This window comes from Thunnus thynnus, chromosome 1, assembly GCF_963924715.1.
Source record: "Thunnus thynnus chromosome 1, fThuThy2.1, whole genome shotgun sequence".
Lineage (NCBI taxonomy): Eukaryota > Metazoa > Chordata > Actinopteri > Scombriformes > Scombridae > Thunnus > Thunnus thynnus.
The window spans coordinates 24,533,894-24,559,603 of NC_089517.1; the positions used below are offsets into that span (position 1 = coordinate 24,533,894).

General features: G+C 39.2%; 1 protein-coding gene across 3 annotated transcripts; it reads left to right on the forward strand.

Moving 5' to 3' along the window:
- Window positions 1-862: 862 nt before the first annotated feature.
- Window positions 863-24,356, forward strand: cnsta (consortin, connexin sorting protein a). Of its 3 annotated transcripts, XM_067592415.1 has the most exons (14): window positions 863-1,026; window positions 4,214-4,302; window positions 4,531-4,920; window positions 9,260-9,808; window positions 9,884-9,990; window positions 13,272-13,302; window positions 14,280-14,366; window positions 15,022-15,103; window positions 16,776-16,797; window positions 17,080-17,146; window positions 18,486-19,036; window positions 19,520-19,717; window positions 21,205-21,358; window positions 21,609-24,356. In XM_067592415.1, the coding sequence occupies exons 2-14, from the start codon at window positions 4,290-4,292 to the stop codon at window positions 21,815-21,817; spliced, it is 2,460 nt and encodes an 819-aa protein (XP_067448516.1). In that variant the 5' UTR covers window positions 863-1,026; window positions 4,214-4,289; the 3' UTR covers window positions 21,818-24,356. The 3 variants fall into 3 exon arrangements, with proteins under 3 accessions (XP_067448516.1, XP_067448498.1, XP_067448505.1); XM_067592397.1 differs by having other exon boundaries at window positions 9,260-9,990; XM_067592404.1 differs by lacking the exon at window positions 863-1,026 and adding an exon at window positions 1,058-1,361 and having other exon boundaries at window positions 9,260-9,990.
- The last annotated feature ends 1,354 nt before the right edge of the window (window positions 24,357-25,710 follow it).

Genomic DNA, 25,710 nt, shown 5'->3' on the forward strand with positions numbered 1-25,710 from the left:
GGTTTTGGCTTCAAAGGTTGTTTTAAGGAGTCCACACTGTAAAATGTCTTGAGGTTTCTAGTATCTAAACTTATCTAATCACTATCCCCAAACCCATATAAGCATTGTAAGCAGCTGGTTTGTCATCACCAAAAGAGAAAACACTGGGTTGAATTATTGACAATAATGTTAAAGGACAGGTCCACAATTTTGTCTTTTTTTGTCTGTCTTTAAACAACAGTCAGGTGTCCATATGAACAGTGAAAGAGAATTTCCTCACTGCAATCATTCCTCCTGTTCATACTGACTATTGAAAGATCTTCAAATGTGCTTTCAATGTAAGTAATCGGGGACAAAAGCCACAGTTTGTCCACACAGTCATTTTGGGCAAAAATGCATTTAAATATTGATCTGAAGCTTATATTAGGCTTCAGCAGTCTGAGTTAGTCATATCAAGTGGATATCTGCCACATTTACAGTCTTTTCAGTATCAAATTCCCGCTTTGTGTTTCCTCTGACAGTGTTTCCCTGTTGAGCTGTGGTGGAAGTATAGTAACAAAAAGAGGGACTTTAGCACTAAAAAGACTGTAAGATATCTACTTGATTTGATTAATTTGCACAACTCATATTAGCTTCGGATAAACTTTTAAATACATTTTTGCACAGAAGGAGGACTGTGGATTTTGTCCTCCATCACTTACATTATAATTGCATTATGAAGGGATCTCTTAATGGTCAGTATGAACAGGAGGAATGATTATGGCAAGAAAAAAACCATTTCAATGTTAATTTAGGCATCTATTATTCCTTTAAGACTGATTTAAAAAATAGTGAACCTGTCCTTTAAGAACTTCAAATGCAGGTATAAAATGCCCCGCAGTGACAGCGTAGGGACAGAGGATGGCGTCACTACAGCACAAAGGCCTGATGACAGCGGAGGCTGCGACCCCTGCCTGTGTGATAGTGGCACCTACAGTCGTTACAACAACATCCCCAGCAAGGTGTCTCATGCCCAAGCGTGTACCATTCAGACATCATTTTTCAGCTGTAAGTAACGTTTGAGACCGTCGTGTCGCAGGAGTGGTAAATGTGTAATTATCCGACAGCTAGCGTGGTTATGTAAAGCAAATGAAGGGTTACATTTTAAAGGTGTAGTGGCCAGATGTGTTCACTGTACTCGGCAAGCTAACGTTAGCTAGCAGCAACATACAGTACAGTAACGATGTAATGTGTTGCCGTGGCGTTAGGTATTGCTATTAAAGCGAGGTTAGTGTAAAGTTGACTGATGTATATAGTTAGTAAGCTAGCTCGACTCGTTTTCGAGTAATTTGATGAAACAAGCCCGTCAAGAGGCATAACGTTAAAACAACTCAGCTTTAACCGTAAGTCTTTGAATAAGTAATGTAAGCCATTTTACCGTTAGCTAACGTTAACGCCAACTTTAATCAAAGATTGGTTTAGTTAACTAGCTGCTAACCTGTTAGCTTCACGTTAACGAGTCTGTCAGTTATTTGGGGGAAATGACCGTCTGTTGTGTGTATTGTGTCACTGCCTGTCACATGAGTGTGTGACAGGTTTAGACCATAAAGATATGTAAACTAGGCTATATACAGTCTGTGGTTTAGATGTAAGGTTAATAACTTGGCTAACTGAATCTAATGTTACTTTGGGTACATGGGACATAATTCGGGTCAAAATGATCCTTTCAAACTGCAAGCAAGCTGCAGGTTTTCTGGCCAAACGTTAAATTGATGACTTGTCAGAAATACAGATGCCCCACCTCTGGCAAGGGTGCAATTACTGCAACTCTTTTACCCCAGCCAACTTACTAGATCTTTAGAGAAAGACTGAGCTAATTTATAAACCTAACCTGACTTATTTCCTTTCTCCTAGTATGTCTGTCTGCATAAGTTTTTTTTTTTAGTTATGTTCCTCCCTGTATTTCTGCCACAGTCTCCATGTCCCCTCACAGGACAGGGTCCTTTTCTTCCACCTTTGTGTCTGTCCTTTTGGCTGAATGTCTTTCATTATTTATGATTCCCCTTGTGGAATAAGGCACAGACCAAAAGAGGAGAGGATGGATGGTTGTATGGACAGATGGGCTCAGTGGGAGAGGGACAGTGAAGGATACTGTTGATTAAAACAGCGTGTACAAAACATAAGAAAGTGGTATAGCAGGTATGATAATAGCTGTGTGTGCAATGTAGAGGTTGTTATTGCATAAGCCTTAATGTCACAGTTGTTTATCATGCTCGGGGACTGTTTTATGTTCCATTGGGACATTCAGACTTGAAGTAATTTGACTCCAAAGCAGTCATATTATTCCATACTGGGTACTGTTTTTTGTTTTTTTTAAATCTTGAAGCAATGTTAACATGTTGGAGAGCACACTTTGTGTCCCTTTTAGACGGAGCGCTTAACTAGACAGAGTTGTCTCTTGTTAATATATAGAGAGCTTATGCAACCTTAACGCAAGTTGTTTACGTCATCACATCAGCTCTCACCTCCCTTTGGAGAAAGTAGGCCTTAGTGCTTATTGGTTCATGGTGTCGTCTGCCAAAGTATTTCTCTTGGACACTTGTATGTGTTACCATATTTTATGGACAAATATCTGTAAGGGTTTTAATAAGGATATACATGCAGGAAACCAAATCTGGGCCAGAGGTGTTTCCTTTTTAGATACTTGGACTCTCTTAGTCTTACACTGGGTGATACAGGCCTACAGGAGGAACAATTAGCTTTGTGCTGCAGGAAACCAGGACAGCCTTATTCCTCTGAGATAAGCTTTCATTAGCCTGGACGTGTGTGCTTGTGGAGACTTGAGATTTTACCATCCTGTTTTATATGATTAAAATCTGTTGGCATAGTTTAGGGCTATCCTTATTGCAGCCAGTGATAGGGGTCAAAGTTAGTCCAGTGTTTTAAAAGGAGTCCTATGAGTTCACTTAGGAATGTATTATGTAGGACAAAAAGTTGTATCTGCCATGTTGTGTATGCTGAAAGTGGGTAGTATTTTTGACTGCAGTCTAGAATAATCCAAATGATAATTCCATGGTTAAGTTGTACAGTATCAGTACTTCATAATGGTTCTCTTATAGACATGAATGTAGACTGCTTGGGTTTACATTGGATAGTGAAGGTTAGATTCGTTGCAAGGAGTCTGCAGGTGGTACAAATGTTTGACAGAAAGGTTTGGCAGTCGTCTCATTTGCAGTAAACAATTCCTGCATTAAATTTTATCTTTGTTTAGGTTATACTGTTTGTTTTTTGTTGACAGTGTGGCAGAGAGGTGTTGATTTAACTCTTTGATCATATTTGAGGCCATAGTTTGTAGTGTCGTTGTTTTGGATCGCATTAGATCATGGTTTATGATATTCCCCCGTCATGTGCGTATGTACTGTGTATGGGGAGGACCATATAGGGTTTATTGCAACTCTGTGTATATTAATTTACTGTACCTTTACCCCCTTTACCCCATGTCTCCCGTGAGTATTTTATTTTTGCTTTTTGACTCTGGGTTCATATTGAAAATTGTCACTGTTACTGTTCTCATTGTGTCCTAAATCCTTCCTCAATAATTTTTCTCTTTTAATTGAATATACTGTAAACTTTTAATTTGTTCCAAATGTGTCTTAAGTCTCTGTTTTAGTGGCTTTCTTATCTGAATACTTTAACACACAGATATGACTCATAAACTTTTAATTTGTTCCAAATGTGTCTTAAGTCTCTGTTTTAGTGGCTTTCTTATCTGAATACTTTAACACACAGATATGACTCATATTTCTGTTTACAGATACAGTATGTTGCAGAAGAATATTTTAGGCAGGGCGTGAGCCACATTATGCAGTGGCAGGCTTGTCAGTGGTTTCTTGAAGGTTTTGGACTTGTGAAGGGTTTTCAATTGTTTTATGTTTTACTGTTTCATTTGTTTGTCAGGTTGGTATTTTAAGAGTTACAAAGTTTGTTCTGCATAATATCCCCATAATGTCTTGTACATCACTACATTTATTTGTTTGTAGCCAAGCATAGCAGTTCAGTGTAAGGTGGTGGTAGGACGGTTGCACTTCTCTGTAAATCTCTGTAGGCCCTAGGGATTGTTTGGCAACTCTGGAATGATGCTAAACTTGTTTCATGTCTCTCCCTTTCTTACTCTCACTGAAATCTCTGAGCGGAGTCTGACTTTATCAGTGTTTCTCATTCTTTCTGTCTCTCTTATCTGTCTATTCTGCTTCAGGCTTGAAGAACGGCTTGTCTAATAGGCAGCACTGACCTTCAGGCAGAAAGGTCAAGCATTGTGAGGGTGGAGCCCAATGGATCATGATGGTGAGTGTCTAAACTTCATCAAAGAAGAAGACAAAATATAAGTTCTACATAGTTAAGTACAGCAACCTCAAAACCACAACATTGTTGCAGCTGACAGTCTGACCTCTAATTGTGGAGTCAAAGTCAGTTGAATGACATTTACACTGTATAAGAACATAGTAACATCAATTGTTTGTTGGTTTTCTTACTGTTCTTTTAACTGATTATTTGATTATTTTTTATGTCCAGGTCAGTTTGAGAGGGAGGGCAGAGTAATGTCACAAGTTCAGGTGGGTGGGGTTGACCTCTGTGATAACCTACCCAGCCCTGAAGCTCTCACTACTGCCCAAACTCGAAACCTCAATGAGACAAACACGCTCACACAGACTCAGAGTCACTCTCCTTCACAAAATGAAGATGGAGGAGGGCTTGGGCTCATCCAAAAAGCGGCTCTCAATGACAATGGGAAGAGCGAAGATGGGAAGGAGGGATACAAAGGTACAGATGGAGAGGAGGATGAGGAAGAAGACATTGATGAGGTGATGAAGGAAGAGGAGGATGAATCAGAGGGATCAAGTTGTCTAATTCACTGCCAGTCTCCAGACACTCCCATGACCGATTCCTCCTATTCAGAAACTGGTATGGGACACACACACATCCACACAGGAGAGAAAATCATACTGAGCAATATTACAATTCATTCAGAGTTGTGTTTGTGGCCACCTAACAAATATAAGTCCAGAATTCACAATTTTTTTTATCTCTGGTTTGATCTTCACCAACATCCGTCTCTGTAGCTGTTTATGCTGTTTTTTGGTTTTTATTTTTACTGGAAATGGAAAATGGTGTTTATGAACCATAAAGAGAAAAGACCTCAAAGAAAAGACCTCAAAAATGAATAGCATAGACTTTTAGTCTACTTTACAGCTTATTCCAAGTTAAAGGTATACTATGAAGGATTTTACTAAAAAACAAAGTATAGTATCATACAAAAGTAATCCCTCTCAATCATCACTTGTGACCCACCAGAAGTGTATGGCAGTGTTTGTATCTGCAGAGACCCTGCCCTCTGCCTGTATTTTCTTATTTTCTTATTATTTTACCGTGTGCGGGACACTTCTGGGCATCAACCTTTGGGCAGTGGGTGTGTAGCCCCCAGCACGCAGGTGTGAGGTCAAGACCATAGATATAGAAAGGTAGATATCTCATTGGCTGCTTGGTGCATATCTCAATAGGATTGGATGTGGTCTTCACAAAGATAGAACTCCCTCTCACACACACCCACCCACACACACACACACACACACACACACACACACACACACACACACTTATCTAAAACTCAAATTGGTCCTCTGTGTATGTGTGTGTGTGTGTGTGACAGAGTACACACATACATAAAATTATCCCTATCAATAGGTTCATATGCCACACACAGGGAGAGAGATAACATAATGGTTGAGCAAAGGCCATTAAAACAGGTATAAAGGCATTGTCAATATCATTTGTAACACAACTACAAAATGACAAGAGTACAAACAGCTAGGAAAATTAGTTTATCGGCTATTCTGTATAGTTGTGGTAATTTAGGAAATAGCTTTTTTTTTCAGAATGAATAAGCAGATATTGAAAGTTTGTATACTAGCTGTTGTTCATCTGAAATCATATTTTTCTCTTTTAAATCATCTTGCAGTGACTTTACAGTTAATGTCTGTCTTCTTTCACACTCCTTGGCATTTCTCAGCTGCCTCCGTAGCTCCTCAACTTTTGCTTGAGCCTCAGCTATCTTATATTTGACTTGATCGATCAGGGTCAAGTGCATAATGATGATCCTATGAAATATAACACTTGTTGGATAAGTGCTATACAGCACAACTCCAAGTATGTTGAAGAAGTGCTGCGCATAAGAAATTGCTTAGTTACACATACTGAGGTTAATGAGTTCAGAGGTTCAGGACATTCAGACACATTTACAGGATCATCACTTGCTTCACCAGCTTGTGTTGATGTCCTAGTTGACCTGGCTTTAATGGGCACCTCCAAATTAAATAAGAAATCAATATTAGAAAAATCTAAATGGGACGTTTACTTTCGATATCAAGTTTAGTGGTAATTCCAGTTATATTAACAGGAGATGATTTGTATGCTCATCATTCCAATCAGTTTCCATTATATATTAACACTGTTGACCACAAAGAACACTATAATTGTATGACTTAAAACACCTTGATCAGGAAAGGATGCAAAAACTGAAGGGATCGCTGCCTTGAAATGATAACTACAGGGAACTGCAGTATCATTCGGCTCAATATCCTTCCATCTGACAACTATGGCCCAAGATTTCCTTAGTCCAGGATCTTTGGGGATCCTTTGACAAAAACAAGGCCATCTCAGAATTACTTCTGGCGTGTAGCTGAATTGTGCAGCCAGTGCATTAAACTAGCAACATAAATATGGCTTTCTAGATCTAGCGTGTATAATCTCATGAGCACAAACACATTCTAGCTGATAATTTTCCGTAAAGTAAATTATACAAAGATTGAGGTAATTGTTAAGTAAATATCACGTTTAACCCCGGTCATGTAGTGCTTCAACAATTATTCTGTAACATCGTGTTTTCGTTAGGTAGCCATTATCATGACAGTGTTAGGTAATTTTCAAGATAGTCTGAAGCGATATTTCACATTCACTAACTCGCATAACAGTACAATACAATAAAATTGACACATACTTGTGAAGTAATCCTGCTATGCCTGTTTTGTATGTTTCGTCTGTTTGTACAGTGAAATGCAGCACATGCCTGCAGCCTTTTTCCAAGTAGTCTATTCTCTCTGACTTTTGACTGTTGACCGCCCCGATATGGTGACCATGCAGACACAGTTCAAATCGTGAACGCGGTATCTACATTTCTGTAACTATGGTTGGGACTCATGGCAACCAGGTTACATCGCTGTCTCTGTCTCTCTCCTCTGCTCCGCTCTGCTCTCTGTCTCTGTGTCATGGATGTATAAAGAGCTGCAGGTCTGTGTGTCTGCTTGACCGAGGGCGGGGCTGAGACTCCACAGCAAACAGGATGAAGCTCTGCATTCACACAAAATCTGGCAATGCGGCACCTTCCTGCAGGGTTGTGTGGAGGTGTGGGCGTATTTATTTGTGCTTTAGAGAGTAAACAACGTGAAACAATCAGAAAATAACCTTTAGTTTCTCAGATTCACGGCTTTGTTCTTGCCAGCACCCTTTGCTCTCTTCATTCGCTCTATAGCTCGCTCGACCACCACTGCTCTCTCTCTCTCTCTCTCTCTCTCTCTCTCTCTCTCTCTCTCTCTCTCTCTGGTTTGTTTACAAACACCAACCAATAAATCCTACATAGTATACCTTTAAACATCAAATGACAAAATGTGCATGCATGTAATGGTATTATTTTCTGATCTGCCAGCAAATATAGTGTGGAAACACAAGGTCTGGCAGTACAAGATTAGGTATACACATGCAAACTCTTGTTAATATTTAGTAATGCTACTAAAAACAAAGTCCACAAAGTCAGCTTTAGGTTATACCGTTTTATGGCTTCACATAGTTCTCCTGTTTTTAACAACTGTTCATAAATATCAACAGAACTCACAACTCTGCTGAACTGTGATAGTTTAAGAAATAAGAGTGTAGTGAAGGCCAACTCTCTGGTAAGTGTCTGGCTTACTCATTATTATAAAAGTGTGTTTAAAAAGTGCTCAGCTTGTTGGATTTAGGTCAGGCTGACTGGTGGTAATGATGTCATTCTGATCATATGACTGAAAGAGAATTGAGAGAGTGAAGCAGGACAAATTAGATGGAAGGAAGCAATTTAAGGAGAGAGGGTAGGATGAAAAAAAAAAAACCCATAAGGATCACAAAACAAAAAAATGGAGCACAGAGTAGATCAGTATCCTAAACTAAAGACAAAAAAACACAAAGTCTTTGTTGCTGGCCAGTGTAATCTGTAACACTGTGTCAGTGTTTCTCAAACAAAACCAGCTTATAACTCACAAGTTTACACTTTTACATTTGCACAATTGCACACACATGGACAAGCACACAAAATTAACAGTCAATGTTTTGGTAAACATTCAGCAATTGTCTTTTTGGGCACTCCAATGTTATCACATTTGGAACCAACAGTACATGAGCTATTGTGGAAATGTTAGCTTAGCACCATTGCCATAGTGACAGTATGTGTGTTTAGTGGGTTTGTGTCTAAAAGCCTGATAGAAAACAGTGTTTGTGCGCACACATGCACTGAATCAGGGAGAGATAATATGTATTCATTATAGTTAAATAGATTAACAAATATCAGATTATAAGTGCGTCTCCATCAGTCACTCGTGTGTGTGTGTGCTTACATGTTTCACTTTTCATGATGTCATACTACTGTCGACCAATTCATTTCTTTTTTTGGGTAATAAAATAAAAAATAGATTTTTATTTGATACTACATTAGCTGTTAACATCTCTAGGCACTTACAAATAGTATAAATACACTTATACAGTGGTTGTTTTAACAGGAAGCAGTTGATTTAAAAGGAATAATTGGTTCTTTTGTTTACACAATTGTTCTCTGTAGTTTCTGGCTTCATATCCATGAAAAATAATCACACACATATTAGCATGTTGCTGTAAAACCCCATTCAAAAATCTTTCTAAATTCCAAAACAATCAATTTTTCTGTGCGGTGGAATGCTACCAATAATAATAACAAGTAATATTACTGATGATAAGCCAAGGTAGTTTTCTTTTCAAGGTAGATTCTTTTTAACTGTTCAGATTTGAGTCAGTTGGGGTTTGACTCAATCTTCTGTCATTTATACGCCTTTATCATCAGGAATTTTAGGCAGCTCAGTGTGAGCCATCAGGTTTCAGCAGTTTTTCTATACCCTTATCTTTCTCTGTCTTTCTCTTATCTGTTTGTCTGTCTGTTTGATGCTATCTTTTTTTCCCTCTGCAGGCAGTCTGTTGGAGACTCCGTATCCTTTCAGTCCTGTGACTAGTCCAGAGCCTACATCCCCTGTCATTCCAGTGGTCAGTCCAGAAACTGCATATCCCATCAGTCCCGTGGAATTGAGCCAGAGTGATGCTGAAGTGGACTTTGATAACTCCAACACTGGATCAGTTGCCTCCACCTCAGGGTCCATTACGTGCACAGTAGGACCCACCTTCACCACAGGGCCTATAGATTCTACGACACTAACCATAACCTCAGACACAAGGCCCACCAGCCCAGTTGGGCCTACATGTATCACAGAAGCTACAGCCAGAACAGCAAAAAATATTAACTCCACTACAGAACATCTTACCTCATCTACAGAGACTGTCTTCAACCATGGGCCTGCATGTACCAGAGGACCTGCCGGTTCATATGCAGAACCTATCACCTCAACTGCAGAGACATTTACTGTAACAGCTTGCACCACAAGGCTCAACACATCCATTGCTTCCTCTCCTATGAGTGCAACAACAGGACCCGTTAACTTAACTACAGGGCCTACAACTCCCGGTACAGAATCCAGCTCCACCACAACCTCAAATTGGCAACACATTACCTCTACTGCAGTGCCTGCTTGTTTTTCAGTCTCCACCTGCACCGCAGAGCCTATCCCAAGCCCTGCTCTACTGGCTTCTCTGGAGCAGTTGGCACAAAGAGGAGATGACACTCACCTTCCACAGTACCTTCATCAGGTAACCTGTCTGTCTTGTTTCTGGCATCTTTCAATAAATACATGCTGGATATCACCACCAATTCTCTCTCTCACTCAGTTAATAGTCACTCTTGGTTAAGTTTCTTCTTGCCCTCTCTCTGTCATGTCACACTCATAAAACTCTTGCTCTCAAACAAGTTATTAAATTACTGTTATTCACTCAACCTTATAATTAGAGTGGCACTTTGTACCCTAAGGCATGGGTGTCTTCAGTGTCTATCCACTCAAACACCAACACAGACATGCACGCAACGACGCACATAAGCCACATATACACTATATAAAAAACATACACTCTCAGTCTTTCCTCTGCTTGTTTTTCTCTCACGTACATACCTGCATGACAGAGCATGTATGTTATGGGGTGTGTTAATATTTCTGTCAGTTTGATTTATAAATAACTCTACAAAGTGCACCTGAACTATTCTTACTTCTAGGCAAACAGGTGTGTGTGTGTGTGTGTGTGTGTGTGTGAGTATGAGGGGTGATCTGCACCTTTTTTCACAAACAGTTTGGGAAAATGCTGTAGCTAACAATTTCACCAAAAAAAAACGTGTGTTGTGGTGACTCAAAAGTCAAAAATAAGATCTCAATTACTGCATTGTGGCCAGTCTTTGTGGAGGAAAGTTTCTACCTTGAATTAAACAACACTAAAACAATGAGGGAAAAAAGTCAACATTGCTATATGCAAGAAGAAGCATAATTTCTTATTAGTTCAAAGCTTTGTTCCTGTATCATAATGCCACAGTAAAAAAGATCTTGCAAAGAAAGTTATTGACAGAAATCAGATGATTCCCATTATTATTACACATGGTTTGAAACGTCTTTTCATGATGCACATATCTTTGCAGAACTGTGCGTCTAATGGCATACATGTGTAAACACATGCATCTTGATGAGAAAATAGGCATCATTGCACAAATCTCCTTTCATAGAAAGCTCCAGTGATTTGTTCAGACTGAACAAGATTAACGGATGAATGGATCTTTGTTTTCATTTGATGGTTTTGTCAGGATTTATCTGACCGCTGTTACTAAATTAATTATTGGTACAACTGTAGCGACTTGGGAAGATATCAACATCAGAGCCATCAAATTAAAGGAGTGTGTAGGATTTAGGGGGATCTATTGGCAGAAATGGAATACAGTGTTCATAATCATGTTTTAATTCGTGTATAATCACCTGAAACTAAGAATTGTTGTGTTTTCGTTACCTTAGAATGAGCCCTTCATATCTACAAAGGGAGTGGATCCTCTTCCACAGAGCCCGCCATGTTGCACCGCCATGTGTCTACAGTAGCCCAGAACAGACAAACCAAACACTGGCTCTAGAGAGGGCCTTTAGCGTTTTTCGCGAGTTTCGCGGCCACCGTAGGTTCTCCTACACACTTGGAAGGCGAGAGATTTTCAATCTGCAACCTCACCACTAGATGGCACTAAATCCTACACACTGGTCCTTAAAGTCTTTCTACTTTCAGCTTTACAATTGAGTCAAATAATGCCAAACCCTTGAGCAGCTTTTCAAATAGTCTAAACTTAACCTACCAACCAAAACAAGTATTTACTTAAAGGCTGGTATTCCAATAATCTTTTATTGTTGTCTTTTGCACTTCACATCTACATCCGGGTTCCATCTACTCAGCAACCCAAATTATGATCGTATTCATGCATGCTGCTGTTGGTCTACCGTCGGACATTACATGACTTTGTTGATTGAAAAGCAATAAAGCATGACAGGTCATGTAGATGGCTGAAATAAAGCGCAAGAATGTTTTTGTTGTTGAAAAACAGGTTTGAAGTTTGTATTTGCTCAGCCTTTCGGGCTCCCTCTGAAAAGATTCCTGCAGGGTACTCATGTCCAATGGTGACAATGGTGAATATGTTATGCTCACCTAGAGGTCAATATTACAACAATAATACCAGTTTAAAAAATGGGATTGAATGTGAGTTAATAGTTTTAGATTTAGGCTTAAAATTTTCGATGTGCCTAAGATAAATTGAACATGTACAGTAGTCATCGCTACTTAATAAATATAGATAAAATAGTAAGATAAGCAAATTCACTCATTAAAATAAAAATGCAAGTGATATGAATGGTATTACAAAAGTAGAGAGCAAGAGGGAATCAGGGGTCGTGCATGACTGGAAGCTTCATTGCCGACACAATTGGCATACATAAATATGAATTGTTGGAGAACCAACAGAGAAAGCCGGCGAGGAGGGCCAAAGAATGAACAAATGGTTCAAAGTCTAGAGAGAGAATTGAGGATTGCACAGGACAGAAAGGGGCGGTACTACACAAACATAATATGCAAATCATTTCCATGTTGGTGTGTTTTCAGGTCCCAAAAAAAATGATATTTAGGTAACACATTTAGATAAATCTGTCTTATTGATTATATTGAGTTTTAATGTATTTGATAGGTCACAAAGTTACAAAATGTGAGGGAAAACTACACATTTATTTCACCTTTTCACAGCAGTAGTGTTGATATTTTGAGGGTTAAAAAAAACTTTAAATTTGATTGTACTTTTATTAGACGTGTGCCTTATTTGTGGTGCACTTGGTGTCTAAATATAGTCGAAAAACAAATGAAAACACTCCTTTCCAACTCGGCATCCAAGTCATGCCAGTACAGCTACCTATGAGAGGTCATTCATTCGTCACCGCCCCTCACTTCATTAGAAATGCAAGAGCCTTTTGTGCCCTCCTTTCCTCCTCTCTCTCTCTCTTTCTCTCTGTCTCTCTTTCTCGCTCTCTCTCTCTCTCTCACTCTCTCTGTCTCTCTCACACACACACACACACACTCACACACACTCTTGTTCTGTGATCAGCTGAGCAGCATGAAAGCGACACTTGCTGAAGAGAGGTAGAGTGTCTACCATGGTATCTCGTTTTTCTGTCTTGGTGTCTGTCTTGCTTCTCACTCTCATTTTTCACTCTCTCTTCTAAATGCTGTGAACTGTGTCACTGTTAACCAAGAGACTATGTGTGTTTTTCTGTCCTGGTTAATGATTATAGATAGGTATTGCAGCAGTAGCAATATAATGATTCCGGCTTTGCATAGAGTTGTTTGTCATAGTCCTGTATTGGTGTACTTTTTACCTGTTCTGTTGTACATCCCATCTGTTTCAACTGATCCTGCGTCCTGTTTCAGAAGCTCTGTCCATGAGGAATAGTTTCAGTCTGGTTTTAAACCCCTATTGATCAGAGATGATAAAGCATTCTTTTTATTAAATGTTGTAATCTCTCTCTCTGCAGATTGCTGAGGCCTTTGTCCATCATGAAGATTGTATCCTTATCACTGTGTTGGTGTGTGTGTATGTTGGGTGAAAGGTTATGGAGGGGAGCTTTTATTTTAATTTGTGCTATAGGTGTAATGCACTTACCTCCATTTTGCTTACCTTGCTGTTTGCCCACTTGTCCATACTGTACATGTGTTTTTCTTTGGCTGTCTCCTACTAGTCTTTGCATTTTTATTCGGTGCTATTTCACACACTGCTCAAACCTGCTGATTTAGAATGACTTGTTGCAGAAAAATGAAAATAATTGGTAGTTGCAGCCCTATTTTATCCTGAACTTGAATGATGCTAACCAGCTGAACTTTTTAGCTTTTGGTAAATCAAAAGGTTCTTTATGTTTTTATGAGTACATGTGGTTCATTATGTGCCCCCCAACCTTAACCAAACCCTTTTGTTTTCAAATAGAAATGTTGATTGTCACAGTACAGTCCATCAACACCCAAATACATTGCAGACGCACTCACAGAGTGGAGAGTGGAGAGTGATTATCTGAAAGAATTGGAAATTTTGACAGAGGTTTAATCAGGAAAGAGACACAGTGGGCGGGAAAAATGAGAGAGTCAAACAGAGATGGGAAAGCTAGCTTAGCTATGTCATGCATGTATAGAAGGTTAGTTAGAGAGAGAGAGAGAAAGAGAAAGCATCGAGCCATGTCAAAGAAGGATTGTGTTTTAGCTGCTCATATCCATAAACATGAGAGACTGCATCCTGGAGCGCTTTCTCCCTCTATCTCTCCATGTCTCTCTCTATTTCCTCTTCTCCTCTTCACTCTGTCTCCCTTTGTCCTCACTTTTTTTTCAGTCTTGTTTTTTTTTCCTCCATTTATCTCTGTTAGCTAAAGCAGTGTGTGACCAGAAAATCAAGAGATTGATTTAGAGTTGATACAGTTTTTAATCCTCTAAAGCAAACCATCCTCTGTTGGGCCATTTATGTATTTATGCGTTGTTTCTTAACCTGTGATGTTCAGACCAGCGAGCATTATGGTGCATCCAACTAGAGAGACTCTATCACCAGAGAGTATTAGACAACCTGAATGCACTACAGAGACAGTGGGGTAACAAGCACACACAGCACACATGCATCAGATGCAAACATTTCTCTTAACCAGCAGGGTTTTAACTCTGACTTGGATTTTGGGCTTCATGTGAGTCCGTCTCACATAGACCTTCCTGCTGCAGTAAATACTCACTGACACACCAAATGACTGATGCGCTGTTTGCTTCACTCTTTAATAGGATTTGTTGACAGTAAGAAAAATGACATTGTTTAATTATTCTTTAATGTAAACTATACACTTGTAAAACAAACCGGTCTCATACTATGGAACTTATATATATTAACTTATATAACGATATTTCTTAATTGAGGCTTGGGGGTTGCTTTACATATTACTTAATGTCCTCCTTGTCATTGTATGTGCCCACACTTACACACTGGCACACAGACACATACACACACAGAGTACATGTTTGACTTAAAAGTTGAATCATTGTTAAGCTATGCAACAGTTTGACCTCAGCCTCTGTAGCCGGACCTTGACATCTTACTTGCTGTAGTTTCAGTGATCGTGTTAACATGTAGGATTCGGGACTTGGAGTGCATGTATATTTGTTTTGCTTACAGGGGAGCTCAGCTCTTAGAGGCTTCCTCACAGTTTTAACCATGCTTTTAATTATATGTATCTCTGTTTGTCTCTCTGCCTCTGTTAGAGAGTCAGTGTACAAGGACCTCCTCTGACCTGGCAACCCAACATCTGGACACCCTAAGATACATCTGCCAGACACACAGTCGGTCAGTCTGCATCTGTGTGTGTCTGTGTACTCTTTGCAAGCACATGTTCTCTTCATGACCTAATCCCTAGAATTTCTGAAAAGTGTAAAAGTCAAAAGCATAATTTTTATAGTCACAAGAGTTCTGTGAAAGCCACAAGAAGAAGACTTACTGCATTTTGTAATATGTACTTGAATTGAAATGCACATAGATGGGTATCCCATTTTCAAACAAACCTTCCTCCTATGATTTTGGACATTTTCTGCCTATCACTTTTGTGATTGTGCAGTTTATCATATAATTCTCTGTTATATTGTTCTGAGCTCTGTTATTAACACCTGTCACCATGAATCTGTCTGTTGTGGTCAAGCTGACTTTAAAATGTGTGTGGTATTTATAAAGCAGCGGTCAAACATTTGTGAAGTATGCTTGTTTTGCCCTCTAAGTCAGATGAGAAGATTGACCTAAAGTTCATTGCAAAGATAGATCTTAGATGTGTTGGTCTGGAAAAAGTGGGAGTCAGTTAACCTCGTCTACAAAGATACCTTCCATCAACTATAGCTAACACAATTTTTATTTAAATATTGTCTTGTTAATTTGGAAAAAAGACACCAATACATGAAAGAGAACAGGGGTTTTATTCTGAGTTATTATAGTATACAAAGTTGTAGTAGTATACAATTTTACTATGAGATGCTTGACACAGTCACTCCACTGAGCGACTTGTGGTCAAGAAAGTGTAATGTAAAGTATAAAGAGGACAGTGTTGGATTAGTAGGACGATATATATTTAACTTAAAATGAAATATATTTAAATTAAAACTGATCCAGATTGTTTCCCCAAAGTTCTGTCTTTCTCCTCTTCCCTGCACTATCTCTGTAAGGGTGTAGTTCAGTAATGCACAGACTTCAAATTGATATTGACGGTAGATTAGGTTGCATACAAGCATATGTTCGCAAATATAAATACACAGTATTGGTAAAGTGACGTACAGTATGTTTGGTGAGAAATTTGCAAGTTGTTGAATTATTCCAGTAAATGATGATTTAACAACACAAAACTCAAGTTAATACAAATTTATATATTATTATGTTTTATTTTATTTAGAAAGCATGAGTGTGTCTGTGTGTATGTTGGTGTATGTGTGTTGTATGAGGAGGTGTGTGTGTCTGCTGTGGGGTGTGCTCATGCAAATGTAACAAATTAGTCAAGAGAAGACCACCTTGGCATTTTTCAATATTTAATAGGAAATCCTTATTGTACCTGCCAGACACACACCCTATGTGATCATACACACCTGCACATACTGTATGCTGTAAGTGTGTGTGTGTGTGTGTGTGTGTGTATCTGTCTGTCTGTCTGTTTGTATGACTGTGAGCATGTATGTCTTTGTGTGTGGTGTGTACTGCAGTGATGGTTTAAACATATGTCACTTTGCTGCTGCTGTTGCACTTTCAGACATTTGAGCCATTGCGCTGCTAAGGTTTCACTTTGCTAAACTCACACACACACACACTCACACAGTCTCACTCACACACAGGTTGTAATAGCCAGGGAAATGTGTTCAGGCTAATATTAGATTGGGAGAGTAGAGAAGGGTCACCCATCTTTCGCGTCTTCATTTACTAAAACCACGGACAGACTTCAATACTCACCATCTCACTTTGTCTCTCTTCTCTCTTCTGTTCATAGGCCGAGGGCAAGAGATGCTGTGGTAAGACATTCACCATCATTTGTGTGTGTGTGTATGAGAGAAAGAGTACGTATAGATATACATGTATAAAAAATGTGTGACTTTGTAGTTTGCTTTTCAAGTGATTCACTGATGTCATGTTAACATGTTTTGTAAAATATCTATTAATTATTCATGCTGTACACCTCCATTAAGCTCATTGTGCATGTAACCTTGAATTCAATTTTACTAATGTAACTTCCACATTACTTAAGTTGATAGTGTGTATAAATGCATATTATGTGTGTGTGTGTGTGTTTACAGTTTGCATCTCTGAACATGTTGAGGCCTACATTTGAAGAAGGTGTTGCACTGCCTTCATGCACCTCAGGTGAGTAAGTGAAGAACAGAGTGGGTGTATTTGTGTGAGTTTGTGGCACTGCTGCTGGTTTTGTACATTTAGACCATTAACTACAAACCACTTTACTTAAGATAACAGCCATCCAAGTTGGACGTTTTTATATCTTAAAACCGCATGTACACAAGGGTTCCAGGAAGGTAGAAAATCAGTCTTTAATGCTTTGGAAAGTGTTTGGTAGTAATGCAAAACTTTGCTAAAACTGCTGGTATGATGCTAAAAGCTCTGATTTAAGTAATGTGAATTTTAATCAGTGGACAGTTTTGTAATTTCTTGTAATGCTACCCTTTAATGAACTATAGAACTAGAGGTATAATGTGTGAATTACACACACAAACATATGCACTCAGTAGCTTTGGTGTATCTTACTGAGACAGGACATTATGTTGATTAGTTTTATTTTCACACCTGTGGCCACTCTAGTGTCTCTAGTATACACTCAAGGGCGATGCAATCAACAGTCTCACTAAACGACAGAAGGAGCTGCACAAAGTCTCACCCGTCAGCTGAAGCCCACTCCTACTCTCTGCTTGAGGCCAGTAGCTCGAGCCTACATAAACAGCTACTTGCATAACACACCCAAATCTTTGAGGGAACTGTGGGTAGTTGAGTTGCATTGTGGGTAATGTAGGCGCCACACATTGACAAGTTAGAAGAATGCATGGAATTAAAAAAAGACAATATCTCTGGTTCTGCTGAATCAGTTTTGATAGTTTTTTAAACAAAAAACTGTCCATCGTTAGTCAGACGATGTTATAGAAGTGCAATGCTAAATTAGTGTCATACTCTTTTAAGGTTTTAATAATTTGTGTTGCTAGACTCATCTCTTGTTTATTTTGCTGCTGGCAAGCTTCTGCTATATTCCAAATGCAGTCATTTTGGACATTAGATCCTTGTCACTTTGCTAAAGATTTCATACACTGGTAGGCTAATTGGTAGGTTATCTAATACCTGTTCATATGCACAAATTACATGCAAGTTTCAGACAGTGGATGCAAGCAGGTCCCATTGCATTGCACACTGAGTGTAACTGTGTTGAAAAGAGTTTTTAGGTCTGTCTGTTAGAGATTGTGTTGGCTTTTGAGTGTGTGTTTTGTGAGCAGTAGTCCCAGCTTATAGCAAGGATCTCACTGTCACTGTGGAACATTTACTATGAGTCTAATGAAAATGAAAATAAGGATACAGAAAAGAGGGTTTTTGGTCGTCTTACAGACAGGCTTTCTTATCCAGCTCTCATTATTTTCAGTGTCAAACTGTCTTTTTACCATACTTGATTTATTAATTTATTTATACCCTTGCCTTTTTCATCCAGCCCATCAGATTGAAAGAGGGATGGAGCAGAGAGCTGAAGACTCCTCCCATTCTCAGAGCAGCCATCCAGTCACACCCACCATTAATTTGGCAGATAGACTCAATTATCCTGAGAAGTCTGAAAAGGACAGGGAAGACCCAGACAGCAAATTAGAGGGGAGGGCTGGTTTCCATGGAAGTCCACTGACTGACAGGGAGGGAGGAGGAGTGTCGGGATACACCATTTCAGTCCGAGGAAATGGATTACACCCCTCTACAGCTGGAGAAATGGATCAGTCCAAGCCCGCAGAGCAGCAGGGAGGAGATTTAGGTCCAGTACAGGAAAAGGAGGCAAAAAAGGAAGAAGAGGAGAGGGACGTGGAAGAGGCAGAAGAGGCTCTGGAGATGGAGGATGAGGCCGAAGAAGACGAGGAGGAGAAACAGAAGGAGAGAGAGACTCCTTTCTATCAGAAAGGACTTTCAGTGGAGACTCTGGTCAGTGGGGCAGAGGTGGAGGTACAACAGCTGCACCAGGGAGCCCTAACTGAGGAGACGCAACATGAGGAGACCCAGGTACAGATCAGACTTTGTTGTCTACTTAAGAGGTTCTGTGTTTAGCTTTGAAGATTTTCTTTACCAAACTTAATCCTAAAAGTCATCATCTGTGAGTTGTAGTTGGTTTGTTTTTTTTCTCTATCATAATCTTCCTCTGTTGATGATGTTTTAGCTGCTTTTTGTCTTTATTTCTTCTGTGGGGGTTGTTATTGCAGCTCATGCTAGCTACCTACTTCCTCTATTTATTCTCAATAAATCATTGTTACTGGAAATATGAAATGTATCACTTCCTCTAAGCCAGATGATTATGTTCCTTGGAACAAATAACCACTGGTTGTTTTGAACATCAGTGTAAAAGCTCTCACTAACTTGTAGAAACATTTAGCTCTCATGGTTTGAGTCACCATTGTGTAGGAGCGTTCAGAGAGAAGACAGAGTGAAGCATCAAGATGGATTGCTGTTTCCATTTACTGTGTATTGATACATATGTAATCACTGCAGGAGAGCAATAAAACCTGTCTGCACCAGGAGGCCCACCTTCCACAAGAGGCTCAAATGAAACAGCAGGAGCAGGCAGAGGAGGGAGAGGAGGGGGAGGAGGAGGAAGAAGAGGAGGAGGAATACGAAGTAGAGCAATTTGACATCATCAGACAAGCTGCCTCACTGGATGACATGGCTAAACTCATCACTGTAGAGGAGGTTTGTACATAATCATGCTTTTGTGTGGGTCACTTAGGTACACATATAGCCTGTATGATTTGCTATTTATTTGTCTTCTTATAGTCTAACGTAATAACCCTTGTCTCTTTTAATCATCCTTTGTTTTCCGCTTTTCAAAAACACACAGGTAGGACCAAAAACACATTGTAATAGTTCTGATTTGCGATTTTGGTGACCCAGTGACCTGTCTGTTTTCATATCTGTCTGCATCTACCCATCTAGGCCCTTTATAATGGACAGCACTGTGCCCTGTTAGAGCAGCATAATGGGATTACCTAGCCATTACTGTGATACCCAGACCATGGATTAGCTTGGCAGATTTGGAAGCCAGTTTAACATTAAACTCTTTTATTCTGAGAGAATTAGACTTTGTGAGAAAAGTAGCATAACATAAAATATCATGCAGTGTGTTGGGATGTCAGAATGTAACAGGGTTACTGATAAATTATTTTTAATTAACTGAGTAATTACTTCAGTATTGGTTGAGACTTGAATTTGGTTTCTATGTCTGGTATGTTGAGAAACAATCTTCTATTTTCAATTTATTCGACCATTTGTGGTGTCATTACTTGGCTTTAAGTTCAAGTGCTGGTTACTGACTTTTTTTCATAGTTAAATCTCTGTTAAAGAGAAGAACAGAAAGACAGACATAAATGAAAGTGTCTGCTTTTGTCAAGTATAGGATGTAGAGCAGCCAGGATGATATTGTTTTAGCACTGGTAGCGGTAGTATTTGGAGTTCGTAGGTAATTTTGGTTCCCTGATATGGATCTCTGTGATGGCTCTACTCTAAGTGCAGAACTGAAAGGAAGATGGAAGATGCACTTTTTTAACATAAAGGCATCACACCTGAATACACACTCTTGTTGGTTCAATTACATTTTTCTAAGAAACTAGCTATAAATGAGTGAATGCTGTGTCTGTATGTAGTGTTTTTTCCATCACAGACATAATAAGTGCTTTTATAAATATTAATACTAACTTCTTATCCACACAGCAGATGGATGACTATGTTATTACTACATGATAAATATATACTAAATACAGTGTGCAAAGTACTCTGCTTGGCCCTGATAGTCTGCCACCACTTGGCCAAAGTTCATCTGCAACTTGTCATTTAAACTTTAAACTATTGCGTTGAGCCTCTGATGATCGTTCAGCTTGTGCAATGTGCAGAACATTAATTTGGGAAGCAGTGCCTGGTACAGTTGGATAGTAAAAATGTTGGAGGGAGCATTGACAGTGTGGTTCACAGTTCAATACTGCTGATTGTGAGATGTACTGACACCTGGTGGACCTGGCTGGTGGGGCCACATGTCCTTCCTCACACACAGTGTTGCAGCTCAGTGTACGAAGATGAGCATATGAAACTGGACTTGGTGTAAATAGAAATTATGTTCATGTTAATGTATGCGTCTCTTTGCTTCTTAACATTTTTTTGTTTGTTTGTTTAACTTCTCATCTCAGGTATCTCCTGCCTCTGGCCTCGTCTCCATACTGAAGAAGCGCAGTGTGCATGTCGACAACATAAGTGCATCTGCAAGTTCAGAGCCCCGACCTGACAAACCCCCCGCCAAGAGACGCGTCCGCTTCAAAGTTCCTGATGACGGCTATGACCAGGGTATGTTTGTGGGTTTATTACGTACAGTTCAAAGAGAGATATCTCTCCATATACAATACGTGGAACTAGTTACATTATAAGTGGTCTAATTTATACAATTTCTAGGGTCAAGTTTATGGTTAGCTAACCTTACAAACAAATTTTACAGATCTGACAGCATTGCCAGAATAGTTTTATAGTTACATGTTACTGTTCTATAATTTTCCTTCCAACTCCTTATATCTCTTCCTCTGTCTCTCTTTCTCCGTAGATGTTGGCGGTGGGGACTCCTGCTTGCTTCTCTTCCTGCTTTGTCTGGTTACTGTAGTGATCAGCATGGGTGGCACCGCCCTTTACTGTGCTCTGGGTGATGCCCACTCCTCTGTCTGTCAGGACTTCTCCAGAAATGCAGACTTCTACATCACCCAGATTCAGCGCGGGATAGCTCAGATCCAACACTGGTTTACCCCGGGGTCGTAGTAGCAAAGCATTTTGTCAACATTGGGGAGCCACTGGCTTTTCTGTTCATCAAGTAGCAATTCCTGCTACTTTCTGGGTTTTTTTGAGGAAAATGGTGCTCGGCAGCTGCTACGGTCCCGGTTTCTATTTGGGGCAAGTGGCTCATATGCTGCTGAATTGGCTAAATAATTATATCAGATACAGTTGGCATTTGTAAGCCTGCTCCACTGCATTTTAGCACTCTTTGAATACTATCCCGGAATCCATTGAGACTAAAAGTCATGGGTCAGATCACGTGTCATTCCCTTTACAACACTAGTTTAAGAAGGGAACACAGAAGTGAGAGAAAGATGACAACTGGGGAGTGCATAAGAAAAGAGGAAGAACTGACCCACGGCCCTCGCAACCCTGTCAAGAATGAAAAGGACACACATCCTCAAGCTAGGTTTAGAAATTCTTACTGTGATTCAAGTGTTCTAATGAACTAGCTGAGAGCCGTCTCCGCACAGACGTTCACTGTCAGCCAGTGATACTTCAGTCTCAGTTGATACATCAGCCATGACTGGATACAAACTTTCACTGACTCACACTGGACTCCGAGTCTCGACTCCCTCACTTAAGAATAAGAACAAAGTGAGCTGAAACCTGTGTAGTTGTAAAAAAAAATGACATAAAATGTATAGTTTGTTAACTGGGGGGCAGAGAGAAGCTCTGCTCACACATACTGCACAAACCGGGAAGTGTCCCAATGGGCATTTTACAAAATGTTGCAACTACTGGTGTTGCTTTTATTGTTGACTTTTTTTTAAATCACATGAAATTTTAAAATGAACAAACCATTCTGTGGTCTACTACTTGGAATGAAATCATTATGTCTTAATCATACCTTTGAATGAATGTTTGCGGAGTTAAATGTTAAACTTTGTGTCATCTGTGGGGCATTTATATATTGTCAGAAATATATGGAAAAGGTTATTTTGTTATCTATCAAAACTGAGCTGCTACTGGACAATTGGCACATCAAATATAAGTCAAGGGGGAAAATTACACAATTCAATGCAAATAACTGAGATCTTAAGTCACGCATTGCTTTTGCAACGAGCAGTCGCTGAAGAACTCTATATCAGCTCTGCTCTATTTGAGCTGTACTTTTCCCCCCTGCACACATTTGACACAAGTGTCCTGACGCTGCCCTTTTCTGTAAAACTACCAACAATGGATCTGCAATGAGCTGACATGGCTGCCACTGGGGACTAAGAGTCTGATATTTCTGTTTATGTGTTTCAGTGAGCTAGATTAAGCACTGCTTTGTGTAGCATATGCAACATGTACAGGAACACAGTGCATCTCTGTATATATTCTCTCAAGAATGTTTAACATGTTGCACATAAGAGTGGTACGATCGTTTTTTTTTTGTTTGTTTTTTTAAAGATATTGCAATATTTCTTCAGGCATTTTTCTGTTGGCACTAGACTGAACGCAGTCTTTACATGATTTCATCCGAAACAAAATATATATTCATATCTACAAACAGCTTTCAGGTTCAGTGTGAAAAATATCTACCAGATCAGACACCTGAATAGAAGGAGATACTCATTTCTTAAAGGGGTCTGGCTGAGTGTGGAATATCAGTAAAAAACTGGTGAATGAAAATTGTGTAACTAATAATAATTCAGTCTGATTTATCAGTACGAGCCTCGTTGATGGGATCATTTGAAGCACGGTGTCAGTCCAGCTGCCCGCTGTTCTTAGGGATCTGAACATCATCAGCATTTTGCATTTGTTTCTCTTTTGTTTGTCAAGTTTTTGCAACTCAAAAGGATTTTTTTTTTTTTTTGCCACAGCTTACTCTTCATCAGTAGTCATCAAAGTAACATTTGCCAGTTTTGTTAAACTTGTATCTTTGAGTGGAGAACTGATTTCCTTTATGAAATGTGTTTTCTTCTGGGGCCTAATCTTTGTCCATGAAACCAACCCTTTACTGTCACACCAGTGCATTAACTTTTGTTTCAGTTTAAAGCAAATTTTGCTCTTATTGGGGTCATTTTTACTGCGTGAGATCACTCTTTGCCTTGTCAGGCATCCGTACATGTTATGAGTTATTGTGGATGTCAGTGAGGATGCCATAACAAGTGCCCTAGAAAAACACATATCTCACAAAGGTCTTAACTGTCAGAAACAAACAGTACAGATCTCTCATCAGAGAGGAGAGATGCCAGTGTCTTACCTATGCATTTTTAGCAGTTTAAGATAAACAGTATTATTTATCACTCACAAAAATTAGAAAATTAATTTGAGGTATGAGGTTCTCCCAGGATGTAAGGAATAGTAGATTTATTCTTGTTTTTATTTGCACATGTCCTCTGGCTGGTTCAGATGACTATGACTCAGAAAACCTCTTATTTAATCTTGTAGGTGGTTTTAATTATTTATGATACAAAGGATGCAAAGTGTAAGAGGAGATGAAAAATATGAGATGCATCTTTGTTTTTGTTTTTTTTGTTAAGCATCTTCACTTGATTGTCATCATTCTGTACATTAAATAGCTTTTCATCTCTTATATTGTCTTAAGGAGGCTTTGACAGAACTTATTTTATAACTGAACTCTTATTAACATCATCATCTAGGTCATAATTGTTGTTTGTTTTCATCCATTTTCAATTACTAGCTCCTGAAAATTATTTTAAATTGGCAGGTTTGTCGTGTTTCTCTCGATGTCACACATGTTAAGTTTCAGGTTTCTTCAATCTATAAACAGGATTTGTTTCATTTGTTTTACACAATTGGTTTCTAACATGACACTAGAAATTAACGAATGAAAAGTCATATTTTTTGTGTATGAATCAGTACTGTGTGGCACCATTATCAACATGTGGGAAGGTGTTTTATGCATTGATGAGTCAGTTCACATTGTTCTTACAGATTGTTATAAAGAGGTGAGGGTTTAATTTTTTTTTGTTGTTGTTGCTGAAAATCACCTCTGCCCTGTTATGTCTCCTGTTAAAGCCATTAGAAAAAAAAAAACTGTGAGCTTGTGTTTTGTCTCTTCTATCACAATACTGACCTGTGTTCTTGTTCATACAGTAGGAAGGTAATGGATCATAGCTGATATTTAGAAATGTTAAAGTTGATGTAAGATGACGGAGCAAGACGAGTTGGAGACGAGACGGCTGTCTTTTAAGTCACACTGTGGTTGTGATTGTCTCAGTTATGTAGCAATACATTTATGGGTGTTGGGGTGACAATTTAGCAGTTAAGACTCATTTCTTTCAAACAGTAACCCAGTTTTGGGGTTCTCAGGCTTGACGTCACCATCATGTTGAGGAAATACTGAATAGACAAAATCATGCAAGGGCTTTGAAGTGAAATGGTTACAAAATGTTATGTTTTTATGTGAAGTACAAACCCACATATCTCTATTGTAGAATGAGTTTGGCCTTTCGGATACAGAGGATGCATGTCTGAATTTACTAGAAAAAGACCTGCATGATGAGACTGAGCTGTATTACATTTAGATTTTACACTTTTTCAAATGAAGATCCATGTAAACTGTTTTTCAATCTGCAAGTTACCTACTTAAGACTGAGGGTTGCACTTTTTATTACAGTAATTTCCTTTTGTAAAAAATATTAATCTCTGTGACTCTCTAAGGCTTTGCTCCAGAGGCCAAAACCTCATGGGGGTCTAGCGTTGCCAAATTTCAGATTTTACTACTGGGCCTCTAACTTTAGAGTGATTCGGTTTTGGCTTCATGTGGAGGGCTCCCACTCTCCCCCAACATGGATAATAATGGAATCCTCCTCTCCTAGACCAGCCTCCCTGTCTGCTCTTGTTCATGCTCCTGTGAATCTCTCAGTCTCTTCCTATTCAAAGAATCTAATAGTTAAATGAACACTAAGGATATGGAAACAATT